Source organism: Lathamus discolor, chromosome 5, assembly GCF_037157495.1.
Source record: "Lathamus discolor isolate bLatDis1 chromosome 5, bLatDis1.hap1, whole genome shotgun sequence".
Classification (NCBI taxonomy): Eukaryota; Metazoa; Chordata; class Aves; order Psittaciformes; family Psittacidae; genus Lathamus; species Lathamus discolor.
The window spans coordinates 58512243-58533180 of NC_088888.1; the positions used below are offsets into that span (position 1 = coordinate 58512243).

The 20938-nt window shown below is 40.3% G+C and overlaps 1 protein-coding gene across 1 annotated transcript in view; it reads right to left on the reverse strand.

Annotated features, from left to right (window-relative positions):
- SLC35F1 (solute carrier family 35 member F1) overlaps positions 1-20938 on the reverse strand; it is a 246953-nt gene that overhangs the window by 106626 nt on the left and 119389 nt on the right. The window contains exon 2 of the mRNA XM_065681006.1: positions 1360-1535. Within this exon, the coding sequence (XP_065537078.1) occupies positions 1360-1535 (176 nt within the window). The remainder of the gene's footprint in view (positions 1-1359; positions 1536-20938) is intronic.

A 20938-nucleotide genomic window follows, 5' to 3' on the forward strand; every position in this document is an offset into this window, starting at 1 on the left:
AGTTCTCCAGAAAGATGCTACTAATACATGTTTTAAACCTTTTGGAGAGCAAAGCATATGGTGATGTTTCCCCACACACAAACTAAAATACCAAGACAGCAAAACACTGCCTGAGCAATCTCTCTTTGTATAAGAGCTGACATTTCCTCCTCAGATTGGCCTTCACTGCTTCCAAAAAATGTCAGTGGAGACCAAGGTTTATGAAACTTAAGTCGTAATACATTTAAGTGCACTGGAGCACAGTGGAGTATTTTTGACTGTTCATTGTTTGCATGGAAATTAAGTCCTTGAAGTTTTGGATCACTTTATAGTATTGTATCACAGACTGGACCATGAGTGAGGAACTTCAGCTTTAGGGTCCTCAAATCATTAAAAAATGTAACATCAAAGAACAATCCAAAATATTTGTTCCTGTAAGAAAGTGTGAACCTCTCAGTATGCTGATAAATACATCATGACCTAATACATTTTGTGGTTCTTCTCCTCCATAGCACCCTTCCCTACTTATGTCAGGAAAGCCAAGTCAGAAAAGCACATGATATTTTTGTTCTTTTATTTTGTTTCTAATCCATGTGTTCTGTGAAGGTGAATAAATAAAACCATTACTAAAAATGAATGGGTAAGAAATGTATTTAAACATGTTCACCACCCACACCTTATCTAGACATGAAATCTCAAAGAAGGGAGGGATGGGCAGGAAAAGTACAATCCCCCTGTATTATACATAGCCTGTCAAGCAGTTTCAAAGTGTACTATAATGCTTTTGTCACTTTGGAGGTCAGGTTGGTTACACAAAGCCCTGTTGCAAAGCAGTAGCAGGGCTGTAGAGCTGATCTGCCCGCACAGCACCCTAGGGAGATGACACCCCAAATTCCCTCCCTTCATCTCCTACTTCCCAACAACTAAAAACTGGATACTATTTTTTTTCTAATAGGTGAACTACTGAATGGCTGTAACCAGAAACTACAACTAACAAGCTCTTCTTTGTTTGCATCTGAGATCTCCTTAACCTATATAAGATGTAAAGCATATTAGTATCTCCCAGCAAGGCATGCAGTGAAATCCAAAATGAACCCTGGGTGTGTGGTTCTGGTGCCAGTGGTAGGTATAAGAGGAACATTCCCATAAGAACAGTTAGAAAGTCAAACATACTGATGTTTCTTTTTCCTTTCAGGTTGCACCACTATCCCCATCATCTATGGATTCATTCTTTGCTAATGAACATTTATTGGAGCTTTTTTCAATTAATCAGACATGTATTACTAGGTAATGTAAACATGCAACAAATGTTAATGGGATATGAGTATAAAATTACATTGTGTGCTGTTTTCTACGAAATATTTTCAGAGATGCACTTACCTTGTCTGACAGCTAGCGTTGTTGTGTAGACCAAGAATAGAAGAATATAATTGAGGAAGCTCTGAAAAACAGGTGTATTGGCATGGAAATCTTCTGACAAATACTTGCTTGTGAGACCAATGCCACAGATAAGGAGGGAGAGTACTTGGCCAAGTGCCACAGACAGCAAGAGATCCCTAAAATGAATAAGAAAAACACAGACATAAAACACTCAGCCTCCTTGCGAAGGAAGAAACGCTCGTCCTTCTCCAGGAATCGTGCTCAGTAAGTGCTAAGACACAGGAAGAAACACTATGTTTCAGTCAATGAGGGAGCTGTTGGGTGTAGCCAACATAACATTTCCATTATTTGTGCTCTTGTCATGAGCTTAAACATCACCCAAACACACTAAATTTTATTCACATATTAAACAACAGAAGATGGTACATCTCTACCATTTTATTTCACATTTCACAAAGGATAAACAGTAGTTTAAATCAACCAAAATACAGCACTGCTTCCTTCAAGCATCTTCTCTAACAGAAAGACCCAGGACAATCATTCAGACAGAGCAGTAATCACAGCTCTTCCAGGCCTTAGTAGCCACAGAGAAAAAGCAGAGAAAGGATTTCATTTTGTTTTACTATCAACATGAATTTGTCCTATAACTTCCTTCCCCTCATTTCATTTCCATTTCATCTCCATTTCATCATATAAAATATTCTTTCCACCTACTGTGATACTGTATGCATCTTTTAATCTTTGTCACTGCTTAGTTCCTATTCTTTTTTCAATTAATCAGAGGAGGTTCCACTTTTTCCTTTCCCAGCTCCTTCTGTTGCTTAAAAATGTATCCCTGGTTTGGTTTCTTGCTTTGATATGCTTTTCTTGACTTCAATCTCCAGTCTCCTCTGCATTCCCCTCTTACAATGTTCGCCCTCTCTCTTCCCACAGGTCTCCAATAGTTGCTCCTTTCATGCATGCTCTGTCTTCCTATAGTTTTCATCTCTTTACGCAAGAAACCGCTGCATCTGAAAGCTCTTTTCGCTTCCAACTATCTTTATCACTTTTACTCTTCTCACAGAATTTATTATCTAACTGCACCACCCAATTCAGTCCAAGCAATTCATTTCTCCAATTTTTGTCATAGATTTCCTACATCCACAGCACATAAATACTCATGAGGTTTTCCAGGTTCCCCATGTGTCAGTACTTTCATGCTGATCAGGCCTGCTTAAGAGCTATGTTGTCCCATGCAGAAGAATGATACGCAAAATTGTTCGCCTGGAAGAGGAGCAAGCATGACTGCAAGGGAAAGCAAGAGGACATCTAGCCCAAGCCCTGCCAGCTGCTGCTATTGCTGTCACCAGCCCCCAGAAAAGAGGGGCTGCAGATCCCTAGGGGAACCAATGAAGGAGAGGGAAAGGTGGGAGAGGAGCACACTCTCATTAAAGCCTAGTAGGAGGAAAGAGGACTAGGCAATCCCATGTGAGTAGAGGAAAGAGGGCACACTCTGCTCAGCTGTAACTGTATTTTATGTGTGTTCTCCTCTGCCAGATGGTTAAAAAAAAATGTTTCAAGGCTGCTTTGCTTTCCCTGACACATTTCCCTGACCTCGGCTGCACATATTCGGCAGTGATGAGCATCTGTGCTCCCGCAATGACTTTCCTGGTAAACTCAAGTGTCAAATCTATTTTCCCTTTTTTTAATAAACAATCCTCCCACTAATGTGTGTTGGTGTCAGTCATGGCATGATTCAACCACACACTGTAAAACACAGGGGGCTGGGTAGTTATGTTCAGCTAACATATCTCACTGACAAACAGCCTAACACAGACAGTAAGAGAACAAACTTTATTGTGCTAAAACCCCATGTTTTGATGGGAGACTGCTGGATAAATAGCAAGTAAAACTCCACAACTGCTGCCTCCGCTTTCACATTACTCACTCTACTGTGAAACATAACCATGGGAAACAAACACACTCAACGGAGATGACATCCGAGACTATGATGCAAATGTTGCTAAAACTATATATCCTCAGTTCCTGCCGTTACCTGCTATGCTGTTGACGTGGAATAGGAAATTTTAATAGTGACTGCAATTTAAATCCACATATTAATCTTGTAAACTTGTTTACAGTTATTCATTTAGTTGGATGGTGTTTCCTATGTCTTTCTCCTGCAGTAAAGTTTCATGCAGGGCTGCCTTCTTACCTACCGCAGCTTTTGTCGGTTTATTTCATTAGTAAACTAAATGTTTGCAAATCTGTCTCTATAAATATGTTGCCTGCTTTACATGGGATGTAAGTAGTTATTAGCTGTTTTCTGTATCTCAGCTATGCCCATGAGCAAATGTTGTATTACATCCATTGTGGGACTGCACCTGTTCTGGAAAGAAGAATCTTGGATCCTACTCAGACGTACAGAAAGCTAAATGAATCCTCACTTGTGAAAGGATTTTCACAATAATACATTCCATGCTCCATATGACAGCTAGCTGTTGGACATCATTAGTCATTAAATTTTTTTCAGACTGGTGGAAAGTTTGATGAGATCTTATAAAAGGCATAATGTTTTATCTCAGCTGTTTATACTCTGGTGTGTCACCAGGCCTAAAAAGGCAGTATTGACCTATGTATTAAAAATCCAATCAACAAATAATGCAAAGCACCAGGTAATTTTCCAAGGCTCTGTATGACAACTACAGCTCTCTCTGAAGTACATTTTCATTCTGTCATTGCCATTTTGCAATTTATAAATCAGACATACTTTTTATAGTTGATTCTTTGGCAAGTCACCACATCTAAAAGCGGCAGTTTTCCTAAAGAGTTCAAGCAACTGTCTACAGCCTTATATATATAGGCTGTCCTCAGCTTCCGTATTTTACCTTTCCTAAACATACAAACAAGAATGTAATTCAAGGTAATTCAAACTTTATGGTCTTCTTCCTATGAAGTCATTTACAATAGTTTTCTGTGTCTTTGATCAATTGCAAAATATGTCGAAAATTCCATTCACTGTTGTCTTACTTAAGTCATCAATGAAGACAAAGGTTAAGTAGGAGTTCAGTAAAAACAGAATCACAACTATGAACCTGAACACCTTCAAGTATGTAGATCAAGGTTGGGTGTAGATCAAAGTATAACCCCTGTAGCTTGAATTGTGTTTTGGGTAACAATAGAATGCAAAAAAATGCAGAAAACTACTTTGTGGAAGACCGGTGTGCCAGCAGTACTGTTAAAGCAACCAGCTTTCAAAACACTGACTGCACAAATGATATTGAATATCTACTGCTTGCCTCTGATTTTTGCACACATTTGGCATTTTTAATTATGTAAGAAAACTCATTCTGAAATCAAGCAGTTCTGTTTCTCTTCCAGTCAGAACTTAGTTAAACGGTTCACAGATGATGTATGACATAAAAAGAGACATCTTTTATTCTTATCTAGTCAGTGCAAAGAGTAGCATATATTAGATGCTTAAGCAGAACTAACTCAAACGTCCATGAAGTACTCAGACTTCAAGCAAAGATGATACATTTTATACAGTATGGTTATTCCTAAGATTGCTTAATGTCCACATTAAAATACCTTGCCATTACTAAAGATATATCCACTACAGACATGAAGGATATGTAGTGGCAAAGGAGATTTGGTATGCTCCCCTTCTCTCATCAGTGTTGATTGTAACAGACAATAACGACTACCAACAAAAATGGATGAAATGAACAGATAAGAGAAACCAAAGCAGAAGATCAATAAAATGCTGATTGTTGCCTTGGGTGAATGGTAGAGAACAACTCAGCTCTCTCCAAGCAGAAAATGTAGAAAAAAATCTTATTTATTTTTTTTCTTTTTTAATTAGTGACAATGTCAGCAGCAAAGAAGAATACACTGCTTGGATAACCTTAATAACTAATGTAAGATGCCTGAATTGTACAGAAAATGCCTGATAGCATTATCTGTATTTTGTTTTTCCTGCCAACAATGATCTAATAATACAAGAGTCTTAGGTCCCGAGCCTTTAATACCTGGATAAGAATAATAACATACCCATTCTTTTTTGAGAGAAAGCAGCAAGCAAACATTGAAAAGAAGCTTTCAATAGCTGTGGAAAACCTACTACTTCCTTTGTACAGAATAAAAAGCAACTAACTCACTGCTGTCATCTCCAGCACTGAGTACCTTTCCTAAATACTGTAATACTATTGAAACATGCAACATAGCTCCTATCTACACCACTTTCCTTGTTGGTTTTCATACCCTCCATTACTCAAAGACTGGCACAAAGTATGATTTATTCCCTATGCCTTTGGTCTATCATGCTGGATTCAGTAGTACATTCATTCACTGAGGCTGCAACATTCATTCCTATTTTGAAGAAAAGCTGTATGGTTTGAGGGCCTTCAAACAGAACATAAAAAAGAGTCTTACTACAAAAAGCTTTTCTGCCTTTCAGAGTCAAATTTCTCTTTAGGTGAATGCTATTCTATTTCTCTACTTGTATTCTATTTAAATCAAATAAAGCAATTCTTCAGAAATCCCTCTTTCCCTTACTAAGATCAACAATGACTTTGAAAGCCAAGTTAAAATAGGGATCTTCAGCTTCTCTCTAAACTTCAGTCTCATGAATGCACAGAATAGTTTATGTCGCAAAAGACCTTTAAGATGAAGTCCAACAGTTAACCTAGCACTGCCAAATCCACCACTAAAGCATGTCACTAAGCACGACTCAACCACTTCCCTGGACAGCTTGTTCCAAAGCCTAACCACTCTCTCGGTGAAGACACTTTTCCTAATATCCAGTCTGAACCTCCCCTGGCACAGCTTGAGGTCATTTCCTCTCATGCTGTTGATAGTCATTCACTAATACAGAGCAAATAGAAGACATTCTTCCCCTGTAAAACATCAGTTTAAGGCCTGCTCTTTGAATTCTTTTGCTTCAGTTAAAATCCTACGTTGGAACCAAATTCATTCCACTGTAGCCAAACTTGCTAGTTAATCTGTCCAATGCTTCCTATTAAGTCAGATAAGTATTTTGGAGTAAGAAGTCTCTAAACCTCCAGGTGTTACACTGCTAGGCATCTATCATGGGTTTTCATGATATCCTAACAGAAATTAAACAATACTTCTTTATTGACTCTTTAGAAGTGGAGCCAGATGACAAAACCTCATCTTCGCATTGGGAGCCATTTCATTCTGTTAAAATGCCTGGGCTGGTAGCTGCTGTGTATCATTTTTACTTACTCCTTCAGGCATATGGAAATTTCTGCCACTTGCGTTTCTCCTTGTTTATCAGCCACAATAATGCCACTAAACTTCTGATGTTCTTATATCAAAGAACTCCGAAGCTTCTGCTTGGTTCTTAGCACATACACGCTGCTGTGATATGAAGTACTAAACAGCTATCCTCAGGTTCCCCTGTAATTATTTTCAATAAAGTTAAATATTTAGCTTTGACTATTAGTTCCGTTCCATGGCCCTCACCCTGAACAATGAAACACCATTCAGAACACAAAATCAATGCAGTGCAACATTCAGAGGGGGCTGCACAATTACAGCTGCTGAATGCTTGAGAATAAGTAACATGCTGCCGGTGGCCAAGTGATTTAAACATTCAGGCTCGTTTTATTCTGACGCTAAATCCTGTTTTAAAGTACTCTCCATGTCACTTTTTTTTTAACTTAATTGCCTTCCATCCTCTATTTTGTACTTTATTTGGTTTCTTTCCACTGATAGGTCCCCACTGCATCAATTAAAGAGTATCTCAGATGATAAAGAATAAAGGCTATGGCTACATTTCATCTCTAGCATGAGGTGTGCTAATCCTTCAGCATGCTACAGGCTCCAGCAGATGAGAGATTAGCAGTCTGTTTCCTGAGTTGAGATTTCACTAGAGGAACACATCTGTAAAGCCTTCTCCATAGCATTGCTACAGGCCTGCAGGCAGGACCATGCTTTCTCTGTGATGGTAATGAACTACTATACAAAGTTACAGCTTCAAATGTTCCAAACTTGTATTTAAAAAAGAGAAATAAAAGATAAACTTCATTTAGAGACTGATTACTGCTATGCCATAGTGAAGTTGATGATGTCTGTCACAGCACTGTGGGTTTGCCAAGCTTCTTCACTTGAATGCAGTTTAGTGTGTTTCTATAAAAGCACAAGGAAAAAAAATCAAGGTCTTAAAAACTACTTTGATTCAAAGTGAGCTGAAGCTACACCCCTGTAAGAATACAGTCAGGTTTATTTAAATATTTAAAGGTAGATGTGAAATCTATCTTAAACACCTACCAAGAAAGATGTTTAACACACATTACCATAGGAAAAGCAGGAATAGTGCACATGTCAGAACCTCAAATATAAAGGGCTTTGAGCCCTTTCAGGTATGCCAGAAGTACAAAATTAATTTATTCTTACTGCATTTAAAAGTCTTTATGCCTTAAATTGGGGAGAAGAGCTGTGGACCTTCTTGTGAGAATGAAGACCTTGGGCCCACTGTAGGAGAGGATCCGGTTCGAGACCATCTTAAAAACCTGAACTTACACAAGTCCATGGGACCTGATGAAATCCATCTGCATGTCCTGAAGGAGCTGGCGAATGAAGTTGCTAAGCCACCGTCCATCATATTTGAAAAATCATGTCAGTCAGATCAAGTTCCCAACGACTGGAAAAAGGGAAATATAACCCACATTTTCAAGAAGGGGAAAATTACAGACCAGTCAGTCTCACCTCTGTGCCTGGCAAAATCTTGGAGCACATTCTCCTGGAAGGCATGCTAGGGCACATGAAAAACAACAAGGTGCTTGGTGATAGCCAGCATGGCTTCATTAAGGGGAAATCCTGCCTGACCAATCTGGTGGCCTTCTATGATGGGGCTACGGAACTGATGGACAAGGGTAAAGCAGTTGATGTCATCTACCTGGACTTGTGCAAAGCGTTTGACACTGTCCCACACAACATCCTTCTCTCTAAATTGGAGAGACATCAATTTGATAGGTGGACCAGTCGGTGGATAAAGAACTGGCTGGATGGCCGCACACAAACAGTTGTGGTCAATGGCTCAGTGTCTGGCTGGAGACTAGTGACAAGTGGTGTCCCTCAGGGATCAGTGTTGGGACCGATCTTGTTCAACATCTTTGTCGGTGACATGGACAGTGGGATTGAGTGCGCCCTCAGCAAGTTTGCTGATGACACCAAGCTGTGTTGTTTGGGTGATATGCCGGAGGGAAGGAATGCCATCCAGAGGCACCCTGACATGCTTGTGAGGTGGGCTGATGCCAACCTCATGAAGTTTAACCATGCCAAGTACAAGATCCTACACCTGGCTCGGAGCAATCCCAGGCACAGCTACAGACTGGGCAAAGAAGAGATTCAGAGCAGCCCTGTGGAGAAGGACTTGGGGCTTTTGGTTGATGAGAAAATGAACATGAGCCAGCTTCAGTGCGCGCTCGCATCCCAGAAAACCAACCGTGTCCTGGGCTGCATCAAAAGGGTGTAATGGGTGTAAACTGGAGCATAGGAAGTTCCACGTTAACATCAGGAAGAACTTCTTTACTGTAAGAGTGACAGAGCACTAGAACAGGTTGCCCAGGGGGGTTGTGGAGTCTCCTACATTGGAGATATTCAAGGCCCGCCTGGACAAGTTCCTGTGTGATGTACTGTAGGTTACCCTGCTCCTGCAGGGGGATCGGACTAGATGATCTTTTGAGGTCCCTTCCAACCCTTGGGATTCTGTGATTCTGTGAAAAGGAGCGTGACCAGCAGGTCAAAGGAGGTGATCCTGCCCCTCTACTCTGCTCTTGTGAGACCTCACCTGGAGTATTGTGTGCAGTTCTGGTGTCCTCAACATAAAAAGGACATGGAACTGCTGGAACAAGTCCAGAGGAGGACCACGAGGATGATCAGGGGACTGGAGCACCTCCCGTATGAAGACAGGCTGAGGAAGTTGGGGCTGTTCAGCCTGGAGAAGAGAAGGCTGCGTGGAGAACTCATAGCAGCCTCCCAGTACCTGAAGGGGGCCTATAACCCCATTACCTATAGGGGTAATGTGTTAAAACTTAACCAGGGGAAGTTAAGATTGGATATAAGGAAGAAGTTCTTTCCTGTTAGGGTGGTGAGGCACTGGAATGGGTTGCCCAGGGAGGTTGTGAATGCTCCGTCCCTGGCGGTGTTCAAGGCCAGGCTGGATGAGGTCTTGGGTGGCATGATTTAGTGTGAGGTGTCCCTGCGCATGGCAGGGGGTTGGAACTAGATGATCTTGAGGTCCTTTCCAACCATAATGATTCTATGATTCTATGATTCTTGTTCTCATTACCCTCTCTTGCCAACTCCCCAACTCCAACTGCCTCCTTACTCACACTGTTGTCCTGAACTAAACTTTACAGATATTTTCCTCATTGGAGTGAAGCTCCCTATTACATGGTATGAGCTGTATTGGCTCGTTCCAGTTATCCGTGATGTCTCCAAAACATGTCACTTACTTGGATGAGTCCCAAAGGAGGGAAGTGGAGTTGTCTTCTCCTTCAACGGCCCCAAAGAGAAGGCTGTGGGGACATCAAGGCCTGAGCAGGCAGAAGAGGGACACTGCGCAAAGCCAAGGACTGCAGTTCACACAGCATCCCAGGGATGAATGGCCCTGAGAAGCAGAGAAGGGACAGCCAGACTTGGCCATGTGGCTGGTGCTTCCCAAGAGCTGGAGAAGCCCCAGCAGTCACCATCCTGACCGGAAGGTCACACTGGCTGAGGGGAGAGCTGTGTGCATTTCTTATCCTTCACCTTCTGGCTTTCCAACTTGCTTTGAGGATTTTCTTTTTAAAGCATTAAGGTTCTGTCGTGGTTTAAACCGATCCACACAGGTCATCCACTCACCTGCCCCCCCCCGACCCTCCCCACTCCCGGAGGGATGGGGAGGAGAATCGAGAGAATGTAACTCCCACGGGTTGAGATGAGAACAGCCCAGTAACTAAGGTATAACACAAATCACTACTGCTACCACCAATTATAATATTGATAAGAGAAAATAACAAGAGAATACGATACCACTGCCGAACAAGTTCGACCCCCCTCCCGCCCCAAAGAGAGAGCGTGCCCTTCCGGGTAACTCCCAGTTACCTCCCTGGGCATGACGTGCTGTGGTATGGAATACCTCTTTGGCTAGCTTGGGTCAGGTGTCCTGTCCCTGATTCCTCCCGGCCTCCCCTCGTCCCCGGCAGAGCATGAGACGCAGAGAGTCCTTGGCCAGAATAAACATTACTTAGCAACAATTAAAAACAATCGGTGTTATCAGCTCTCTGCCCAGGCTGGAAGTCAAAACACAGAGCTTGCACCAGTTACTAAGAAGGAGCAAAACGGCTCCTGGTAAACCCAGGACAGGTTCTAATTTCTATTCCACTACAACTGGGCTTGAATTTAAAAGCCTTTTGGGGAGCTCACTAAAATTCAAGGCCTAGGTACATCTGCCTCAAAGCTGTGGCTGACTCAGGCTCTGCTGCTTTTAAGTGACAGCTTGAGGGACCAGCACAGATTGCTGGCTTTGGATGAAAACAAAGCAGAATCATATTCAGCAAGTCTTGGGAGTCTCTGGAGAAGACCTGAAGATGAGATCTTACCTAAAATATTTCCTAGCTCTTGTATATTGCCAATTACAGCAATTCTTGAAACGGATTTCATTTATAAGCTTTTACCCCAGCTTCACACACACATGCTCACGAATACTTGTGTTTTACAATTCTTTAATATGAAAGGAACTGGAATTTTTTAAAGACTATTCTTAAGCATACCTCTGCACTTAATGTATAACTATACAGTGCTGAGACAATTCACTGCACTGATTATAAGTGCAAAGAAGGCACGTTTTAAGGTACTTAAAAAAAATAAATACATTAAAAAATAGCAAAGGAAAGTGTAGTGACAAAATTTCCGTGCTATTATCTTGATGGAGTCCAGTGATAAATCATTATAGGTAAATTGGAGGGGTGGGGAGTGTTCGTGTAACTTCCTAAAATTCAGCTTCATCCTACCAGTGAGTGAACAAATAAAAAAAAAGGAAGTTTATCCTAAAAACATGCCTAAGTTTTGAAACAGCCAGCTGCCTTCCAACCAGCAATTTCTCAGTGCTTTTTCAGCTACGATTCACAGGACTTGGAGCACCACAGGCTTTTTCTCTTTGAGAGTGAAGGTCTCTCCATATATGGTTCTTGGCAGCTTACCAGTCTAGGGAGCACCAGATAGACTAAAAATATTCCAATCTTTCTGATGGAATCAAAAACATAATTACAGATGACCATGCAATAAAATAATTGTATTTCAGGTCATTTTGGCCAAATAAACTGAATGAAGCTAGCTGCAGCCCATACATTTTTATAGTCACTGTCTACCCAGCTATGACTAAAGAAATTAAGGCTCCTAGATTGAAAGATTTGATCTAGATTGGAATAATAAATTACAGAATTAACTTTCCATATGAGAGCTTACAAAAGTAGTTAGAAAGCCTAATTGACTAATACCACACTTCAAATAAGTAACTCTTCTTCCACAGTTTTCCAGAAATTAATTCAAAAAGTGATACTTACACTCTTAGAAACAGAATAAGGGACTCCAGGATGGATTAAGAGTGAGCTGTAATTTCTCAGGCTAGAGCTCTTTATGAAATATGACAGCTGCTGAAAATAATACATTTTAGGCTATGAAAGCTAGACAGTCATTGGGCTGCTGTTCACTTTTATTTTTATAAATCAAGAATAAAGTACACAATAGATGTCTTTTTACAAAGTAGGTATTTTTTTCTTATTCTGTTTCAATGCACCAGTTTGAGCTTTCAGTTGTTGGAAGAAATTGGGATGTGGAAGGACTGTCAGCTCTCTGTCTCAGAGAAAACAAAGTTCTCTGCCAAATTTCATTAGTTCATCTCACTTGCAGTGGCTTTTATGCCTGAGGCTCAGGGCATTATAAATACAGTGATGAATATCTTTAGATAATATGAGAAACAGTTTTAAAAGTTTCAGTTCAGTTAAGATTATCATTAGCTCCCAGTTTTCTCAGAAGAGCTGAGAGCCTATAGTAATAGATCTGGATGATTTCCAGCATCAAGAAAAATGGCTCACTAGTGCCCTACGAAGTACAACATCATTTCTTATTGCTCTCTTGCCATTACTGTACAGTACTAATACAGTTTAAACTGATGAGGTTTTATGGACTAAGTCTTACAGCTATTGAGAGACATCTGATAAAGGACATGGAAAGCATCACAGCTCCTGCTATACCACTGCTACTGATACACCGATCCTGACTGAACGTTGTGATGGAAAACAAATTTAAACAACTCAAGATTCCTCAAGTAATAGATGCTACTGCAACTTAATTCAGTGTTATCAGAAACAAGACTCATGGGCTTGGAAAATTAGGCAGAGTTCCTAGAAAATGGTATTTATGTGAGTTAGCATGATGGTATGATGGATGATTTCAAATTTTTTCCTGATGATCCTGAAAATTGCAAAAGTTGTTTTGGATTTATATAAAATGCATAACTCTAAGCATACGCCCTTCTGAGCACCGGCTGTGCATCCACAGCCGGGCATCTAAACCAATTATGATTTATTTGCTTCCAAAGTAAAATTAGAAGTTAAAAAGGCTACAGGTATGACTATTAAAAGCACAAAGGTGCATCTATGATGATCATAGCTGACTTTTGGAGAACTAAAGCTACTAGTTCAATTATCACAAGATACAGAATTCTTTTTTTTTTTTTTTATATGAGCACATCTGCAAAATACAGATATTAAGTAACGGTGAACGTTCATTCTAGAGAACACTTAATATCTAATGTAAAAGTTTAATTTAAAAAACAAATTGATCTGCTTGGATTTTGAAAAATCTTTTGCTTGACTAAAACTAATTCCGTATCTCTAAAGAAAGCTTCACAACCCAACTACTGTAAGAAAGACTGAAACAGAGAAGAAATGAAAAATCCCTGCTTCAGTGGGCCATGTTTTCTCCCCAAGTAGGCATGTGCAATTCCCATAAATTTGAATGCTCTTTACAGTAAGCTCCAGCCATCGTCTACATGCTTAAAACACATAAAAGAAACATTAAAAAAATAGTCCTGAAGTTGGCCCCTGTGTATTGCCCCTTTAATTGAACCCCTTGTACAGAAAGACAAAGGATACCCACATTAGCATTTCACCATGGATAGCATTAAGCTGCTGCACACTTTCCCAAATCTCCAGCCACTTCAAAGGAGAGATGCTCATGTGCTTGTGGCTCATTCTGATTTGGCTCATCATGGCCCTGACCTTCTTTCACTGCTTCCCACTGTGGGTTAGTGTTGCTGCTGCCTCATTTTGCAACCCCTCAGGCAGAAGTAATGCTTTAAAGCTGCTTGTTCATGGATATTATCACAAACGTAAGGACATTAAATTATGCATTTTTTTTTTTTTTTGCCCAACAGTTCCTGAATGCATGGAGGTCAGGGATTACCCATTTTGGATATCTTTCTCCACCCTCTTCTTTCCTGTGAAACCTGCATATTTAGTTTCATGGTGGCACGACTTCATTAAGGAGGAAGAGAAATTACCCGCATCAGATCTACCATTAACCTGGTGATTAATATACCACATGAGGTAGAATATGTGGGTTTGAGTCATCAGAACGAGACCACTGAAGCCACTTAGGCAAACAATTTAAAGGTTTGGCTGTTTCACAGAGCTGGTTACCCCCTTCTGGAAGAGAAGTCTGTGCTCCAGTGGAACTGTGGAGACACAAGTGGAGAGTGAATTCCTGGCTTATGTAGGTAACTACCTGGGGACTACAGCAATAAGGGTTTTCAGTAGGCTACACCCTTCCTAGCTCAGCTAGATCAACTTTGAGAGCCCTGCTTATAGGACTTGAAAGGTGTTGTGTTTTCTTCCATTTCTGCAACTGGTCCATTCTAAAAACAAGGTACCCCTAAGGCACTTCAAGTTAGGTGCCCAGAACTGAGCCAGTGATAATCCTGTATGCACCTTCACAGGTCCTCTCTGCCCCTCTACTTCTGTGATACAACAACATATGTGCAGGAAGGCAGCCTCCTCAAAGGGATGTGGAGTGCAGGTGCTTCTCCCTTTCCTTGCTTTTGCTCTTTGCTCATCACACGATAGCCATTACCCAGCCAAAACTACACAGGAGGTCCAAACTCCAGCACCTTTAAATTTCTATTCCATACAGCTAAAACCAATATTATGAGCATAAATTACAACCGAAGACAATTCACTTCCTGCTAACTGAAAATTCCAACTATCTGCAACATGAAGTTCATTTTTAGGTATGAGTGTGATGGCTTTGTCTTACTGCTCTACTCTTAGGCTCCATGATAAATCTCTTCCTTCCTCTCTTCCTTTCAATTCAGTGATACAGTGTGACTACCTCTGTCAGTGCTGTAAGTTTACTAAAGACCTGACACACAATGATGGAACAGGCTCAGCTGAAAAAACATAAGGGCACTGATCTCATTTTTGCTGTTTTAATATAGTGCTTGAAATAAGAAGCAAAAAAAAAACAAAAAAAAAAAAAAAAACCCAAAGAAAGTGATTCAGGAATGTGCCAGCTGCAGATATTTAGAAGGTCAGGACAGGCCTATAGGATCCTCCTGTGGTGCTAAATGTATGACCAAAGCCACCAATGACCTAAAGGATGAGAATCACGACTCAAAGTAAAATGAAACTTGTGAAGAAAGGTCCTGTTGCAGGACATAATCAGAGTCTGACATTTTGACAGAGCACTGATCTGCCTATGCTCCCTGACTCCCAAGTTGCTTTACTGCAATTTCTTCACAATATTGGCATCTATATTTCAGATAGGCAAGAAAAGAAAACTCAATAGATTTTCTTAGTGAGATTTGGGTATAATTTTGCCTTCCCAGCACTGAACTGTGGAGTCACAGAAAGGCGACAAGTAGGCTGTAACCAGGCCATTGAGGGTCTCCTCAGTGTATGTGGCTGATATGCCATCTCCTTCCCATACAAAGGGTAACGGCAGGCCAAAATGCACTCCTGAACCAGAAGAACATAGAATCAATGTCCAGCTGCAGTACATGAGATCAGCCTCATGATGCTTTCCCAGTTTATGCGGTGAAGTTAATTAGCACCACACTGCCCTCCTGATGGTGGTGGGTACAGAGGAGGCATAGCTCTGTTCTTCCCTTAGCCTTCAGATATACCAACCTTCCCATTACTGCTACTGGAAAACAGCACTCCTGTATTATCCCTTGGGTTGCTCTGTGTGTAGTGCCTCATGGGTGGCACTTGTATTGGTTCACCTTCATGTGCACAGTTTAGAGAGCTACCTACACATGCTGAAACTGCCCTCTGAAGAAGCTTGTCTCATTTGAAGACAGCCATGGAGGATGATATTTCAGCTCGAGCATCTCTCCAAAATGACAGCTTCTCAAAAACAGAATAAAAAGTCCACTGAGGCACAGGGAAGCTTCCTCACTGATCAACTGCTTTTCCTCAGCAGAGGATCTTTTGCCTCCCAGCCATATACAAGAGTGGTCACAACCTGCAGATGTCAAGTTTATTTTATTTCCTCTCCCAACACAGTTTAGATCTGTGCTTGGAGCAAAGAGAGCAGGGGGTCAGTCTGACAGTTGAAATGAAAAGTGTAAGGAAAAATCAGGGATTAAATCATTTTCTGTGCACACATGACATTTGAGAAGCTCTGTTTTCAAGCTTTACACAGCTACCGTTAAAAAATGCATGCAGAAACCCACTGTTAGCATAAAAAAAAAAAAAGGAGGAAGAATTTCTGTGTTATTCAATAGCTTTTGTTCTCCAAAAATCACCCCTCTGAAAGGTGTCTAAGGCTGTAGTTATAACTGAAGGATGAAATCCCAGCCTTAGCTCTTCATTTCCTTGCCTTTCAGAATTGAAGTTAGCCATTAAATAGGATTTCACTGTAACAATATACATTTCATTTTCCATTGATTTTTATTTTCCTTCTAGTAAGAAGAAAGAGAAATGGAGAAAAGGCAGAAATTCTCTCGTAAGCCGCATGAGTGAATCAAATGACATACCTATCATATACAGCACACGTGCGGGGTTAAGGCGTTATATTTACGCAGGCCATGCTATGACATGATTGTAGGCATCTTACATGTTGCTTTTGAGCAATATGCACTGGTTAATTTATGTGTGGAGGGGATTATCTGACAAGGACCATAAGGGGCTGTAAGGCACCTAAACACTTCAGAGATATATGAAAAAAAATTAGCTTTTAAATTCCTTACTTAGTTTACTTACAGATTAAATTAAAATTTAACTCAATTGTAATTAAATTACTCTGTATAAGTCAAATGTTTTTCTTCATAAAGCCCAGTTTGAACACACGGATCCATGTTTTTGTTGAGTTAAGCAGATGCAACTTCTTTGGGAGCTTCCACCACTGGTGACCTGAGGCTGAAATGGGGCTCACTGTGACTTGGGAGCACACTTCCACAATCATGCCACATTGCTGTTACAGCTTCCTTACTGCATGCATCTTAATATCATCAAGGCTTTGTTTGGACTACATGTGTTTAGCTGTGTTGCCTTTCCAGCAGGTATGAGGGTGGTATCAGAGAAGGCCTCATATGCAAGGGTAGGTAGTACATGCCCTTCAAACATAAGAGCAATCTGAGAACCAGATAGCATTTTCTTCTGGTTTTCAGTTTACACTGTTGGGAAGTTTCACACTTCACCTGTGTGTACTATACAACTAGCGAGGTGCAGAATATCATCAGTATCATATTAAGGTATACAAAGAAATGCTTGACTAATATGATTATGCATATGCATGCATACTTGAGAGAGATCATGGGTCCAGATGAGAGAGATTTATCTTGTAATTAATCGTGTGCTTGAATTTAATTTATCTGCTTTTATTATTTAGTACCTGTGTCAACCACTTAATTTGCCTGCAAATCATTTTTGTGCATAATATTAATGAAACATGCTATACCGAAATTCATCAAACTATGGAAATTAGAGATTAGGAAGAGTCATTACATCATCAATTTATCCTCTCCTAGTTCAAGAGCTCTGGCTTCAGAAACCACTCCTTCAAGAAGAGCATTTCAGTTCAAGAAAGAGCATTTGTGGCACAATGGACACAGTTGGAGATCAGAATTAAAAATCTGATTTACACTGTGGAACAAACTATTTATGGGAGCCTAAATTTCATTTCTTTCCTCAAACAAGACTTCGAGAAGGAAGAACTAACAACAGTAATATTAATTTCAACACAAACCTTGCCCAAAGGTCAATGTTTTTACAGCTCTATACATATGATATTCTGAGCAAACGAAGATCATGAGATTTACACAATAATAAACCTACAAATTTGACTGCACAACCTACTCAAAATAATTCATGCCCAAACATAGAGATGGGACTCCATGGGGTGCTGAGGGCTGCTGAGGGCTGCTGACCAAGCATAGGGAGAGATGAGAAACATCAAAATAATTGCTGTTTAATCTCTGCTAAATTGCTTGCTTAATCTCTGGGTTAGTCTAACGGATGCTTAGGGCACTGGTGCACTGCTGTATTTCAGAAGGAGTGTCTGGAACTGAGAATGGCTGGGAATTGGAACTGTTGTGAAAAGGGGAAGAAATTGCTAAAATGAGAACAACCTCTTGGGTCTTTGGGGGTCATACTGGGTTTAGTTGGGATAAAGTACCTTTATCTCGACCCCATAATTTTTCATCTTACTTTATCTCCCAGTCCTGCTGAGGGGGGGGAGTGAGAGAGTAGCTTGGTGGAGAGCAGCCAGCCAAGGTCAGCCCACCACAGGGGTGGGGGAGACTTTGCTGTGGATGGATGTGGAGGAACACTAGCAAGCCTCGCACAACCGCAGGAGCAAAGAAGTCTCATCTTGAGACACTTCTGCCCTTCCTCTGCCTTCGTCCAACATCAGGAACTTGGAAAGTATAGCAGCAACCATGCTGAGGCCCCGCTTCCTGCTGAACTTGTATTATAACAGTGTCAGTTAAGAAGAAAAGCAACCCTGCATCTTCTGACTTCCCTGTCGAGCTTGTTCAGCTTTCTATTGTGTCTAATCATTTTTGCAAGGCCAGACAGAAGAAGCACTCCTGTAGTCCAGCCTGGCTTGTGGGGTGGAAAGTATGGTCCTTGGTCCAAAGGTCTTATGCTTCCAGTGGGGATCAGAAAAAAAACAGGCAAAGATTTAACTGTGGGATTTTTTCACTAAGGTCTATTCCCAGATCTACGACAGAACTGCCATGGATATTTTTGGCTCTCCCTGCCTCTATTTACTCTCCAGTAATGAGTGTTGTGTCTGTTGAAGTCATAAAATCTCAGGGAAAGGACTCTCATACATTAAATGAGCACCTACCAGAAAGCCTTCCTTTCCGTAAGAAACAGACTAGAAACTGAGAGACAACACAAAAATGGTTTCCACAAGAAAACCCAATAGAAGGTGCCCACCAGTGTCAGTGGTTCCAGATGTCTTAACTCCCTGTGGACAAGACTTTCTCATCCTTCAAAGAAAAATGTATTATATTGTCTTTGTAACTATGGTTTATTTTTCACAATTACTTTTTCACAATTACTTAAAGCCTTAAACTCTCCTTGTTTCCATTTTCAGTGAACCTTTTGTTGTGTGACAGCTTTTGGTTCTTTGTAATAAAAATGATTTCATTGACAGATTATATTGATCTTCAGTTTCCTGAAGCTTTATGCCTTCCTTCTTCTAAGGTTTTGCTGGCACAGCTTAGGCTGAGTCTTACAAACCCATTTCCTTCCTGCTCCTGACTGAAGAAACAGTTCTGAGGAAACTGGATGAAACTCATCAGGCATTTAAAAATTATACCAGTTCAGCTCAAGCCTTCTATTTTGTCCATTCTTTTAACCTCTTCCATTTTTCTCCTGGTGTTTCATGAAAGGAATGTAATGAATTCAGAATATGTGTTTTAAAAGCAAACCTCTTCCTTGGTGAACTTGTTTGCAGAAAATTGGCTTGCTGCAACAAGACAAGGGGTAATGGTTTTAAGCTAAAAGAGGGTAGATTCAGACTAGAAAGAAGAAATTTTTTACATTTGAGGGTGTAGAAACATTAGAAAAGGTTGCCCACAGACATAGTGGATGCACCATTTCTGGAGAAGTTCAAAGTCAAGGTGGACAGGCCTCTGAGCAACCTGATCTAGTTGAACATGTCCCTGCTCATTGTATGAGGGTTGAACTAGATAATTTTTAAAGATTCCTTCTGACCACAGACAGAGCTTTTTAATTAATTTTCTTCCTTACAAATACGCGGGTACTGAGGTTAGAATGTAAGTCGCAGGAGAAATTTACACTGACAAAATTCAAAGATGGCCTGTCCAGTCTCACTGGAGGTGAACCTGGTACTGTGTCTCTATTTCTTACTTCGATCCATTTTTAAAGGACACAGAGAAAACCAGACTCTTTAAAAAGAAATCTGAGTCAGGCTTGAAAGCCTGAGCAGCCAAACATTTTTCTTGTCATTGAGAAATCCCTAGAGAAAGTGGCAATGCAAATTGTAAGGGTAAGTGCCCTTCTATTTCATTGTCAAGAAAACAAACGTCAGGCATAATTTCATATTGAAAGTACACAGGAATCACAATTTGAGAAGAAACTCACAAAGAATAAACTTTTTCATATATCAGTTAACTCACATCTTTACCAAGAAGTAACATTTCCATATTTTCATATTGCAGTAGGTTTTCACTGTTACCTGCTAGCATGTCTTCTCAAACTCTCCTCCTGCACTAACTTTACAAACACAATGTAATATTTAATCCTAAAATCACTTTTGAGAAGAGTAAACTATCACAGCGTAGATGTAGATAAGACCAAATACAACCTCCAAATTATCTTAACATTATTTTTTCATAATTCCTATCTGTCACTTCCTTAACAAGTTTAGTATTTGACTGTTTGAATTCCTTTATTTTTCCCAATAAAATTCTTTTGATCCAAATGCTAGTATTCAGGTAGCTTCACATTAAACAGCTAACCTGAGTAGTACAAGGTATTTAGAAAAATACACAGGTTGGTCCTTTTCATCTCATGACACTGACATTAAAATGGAAACAATCCATTCATGCAATCTAACCCTGGGTTAACACTCTACAGAACAAATTCAGGATTGAAATCAGCACGACTTGAACAAAAGCCTCTTTCAGAAAGATATCCATCTTTTATTTGACTTCAGGACATGGGAACCTGTCAAATTGCTAATTAAGTTGCTTGAAGAAATGCTTATTGACCCTTATTTCTTGCATGAATTTTTGTAGTTTCAACTTTCTAACACAAGATCGTATTTTGATTTTTGTCAGCTATCTATTACACAAGAAAAAGTTAAAACTGAAAAAAAGGAAAAAAAACTAGCTATAAACTTCAAGTTCAGCTGAAAAATCTGAATATAGCTCAAAATACATTGAAGGAAAATCAGTTTCTCTGAAAAGCTTTATGAGGTACCAGAGGCTGGGTGGCCACATAACCAATTGTGCTCAGCGCGACCTGGCATCCTGGCTAAGCTGCTTCTGGTTGGGAAGCTACACATTTTTTTCAAACAAAGGTTTTTCCTGTGAAGCTGTCTGCTACAGTGA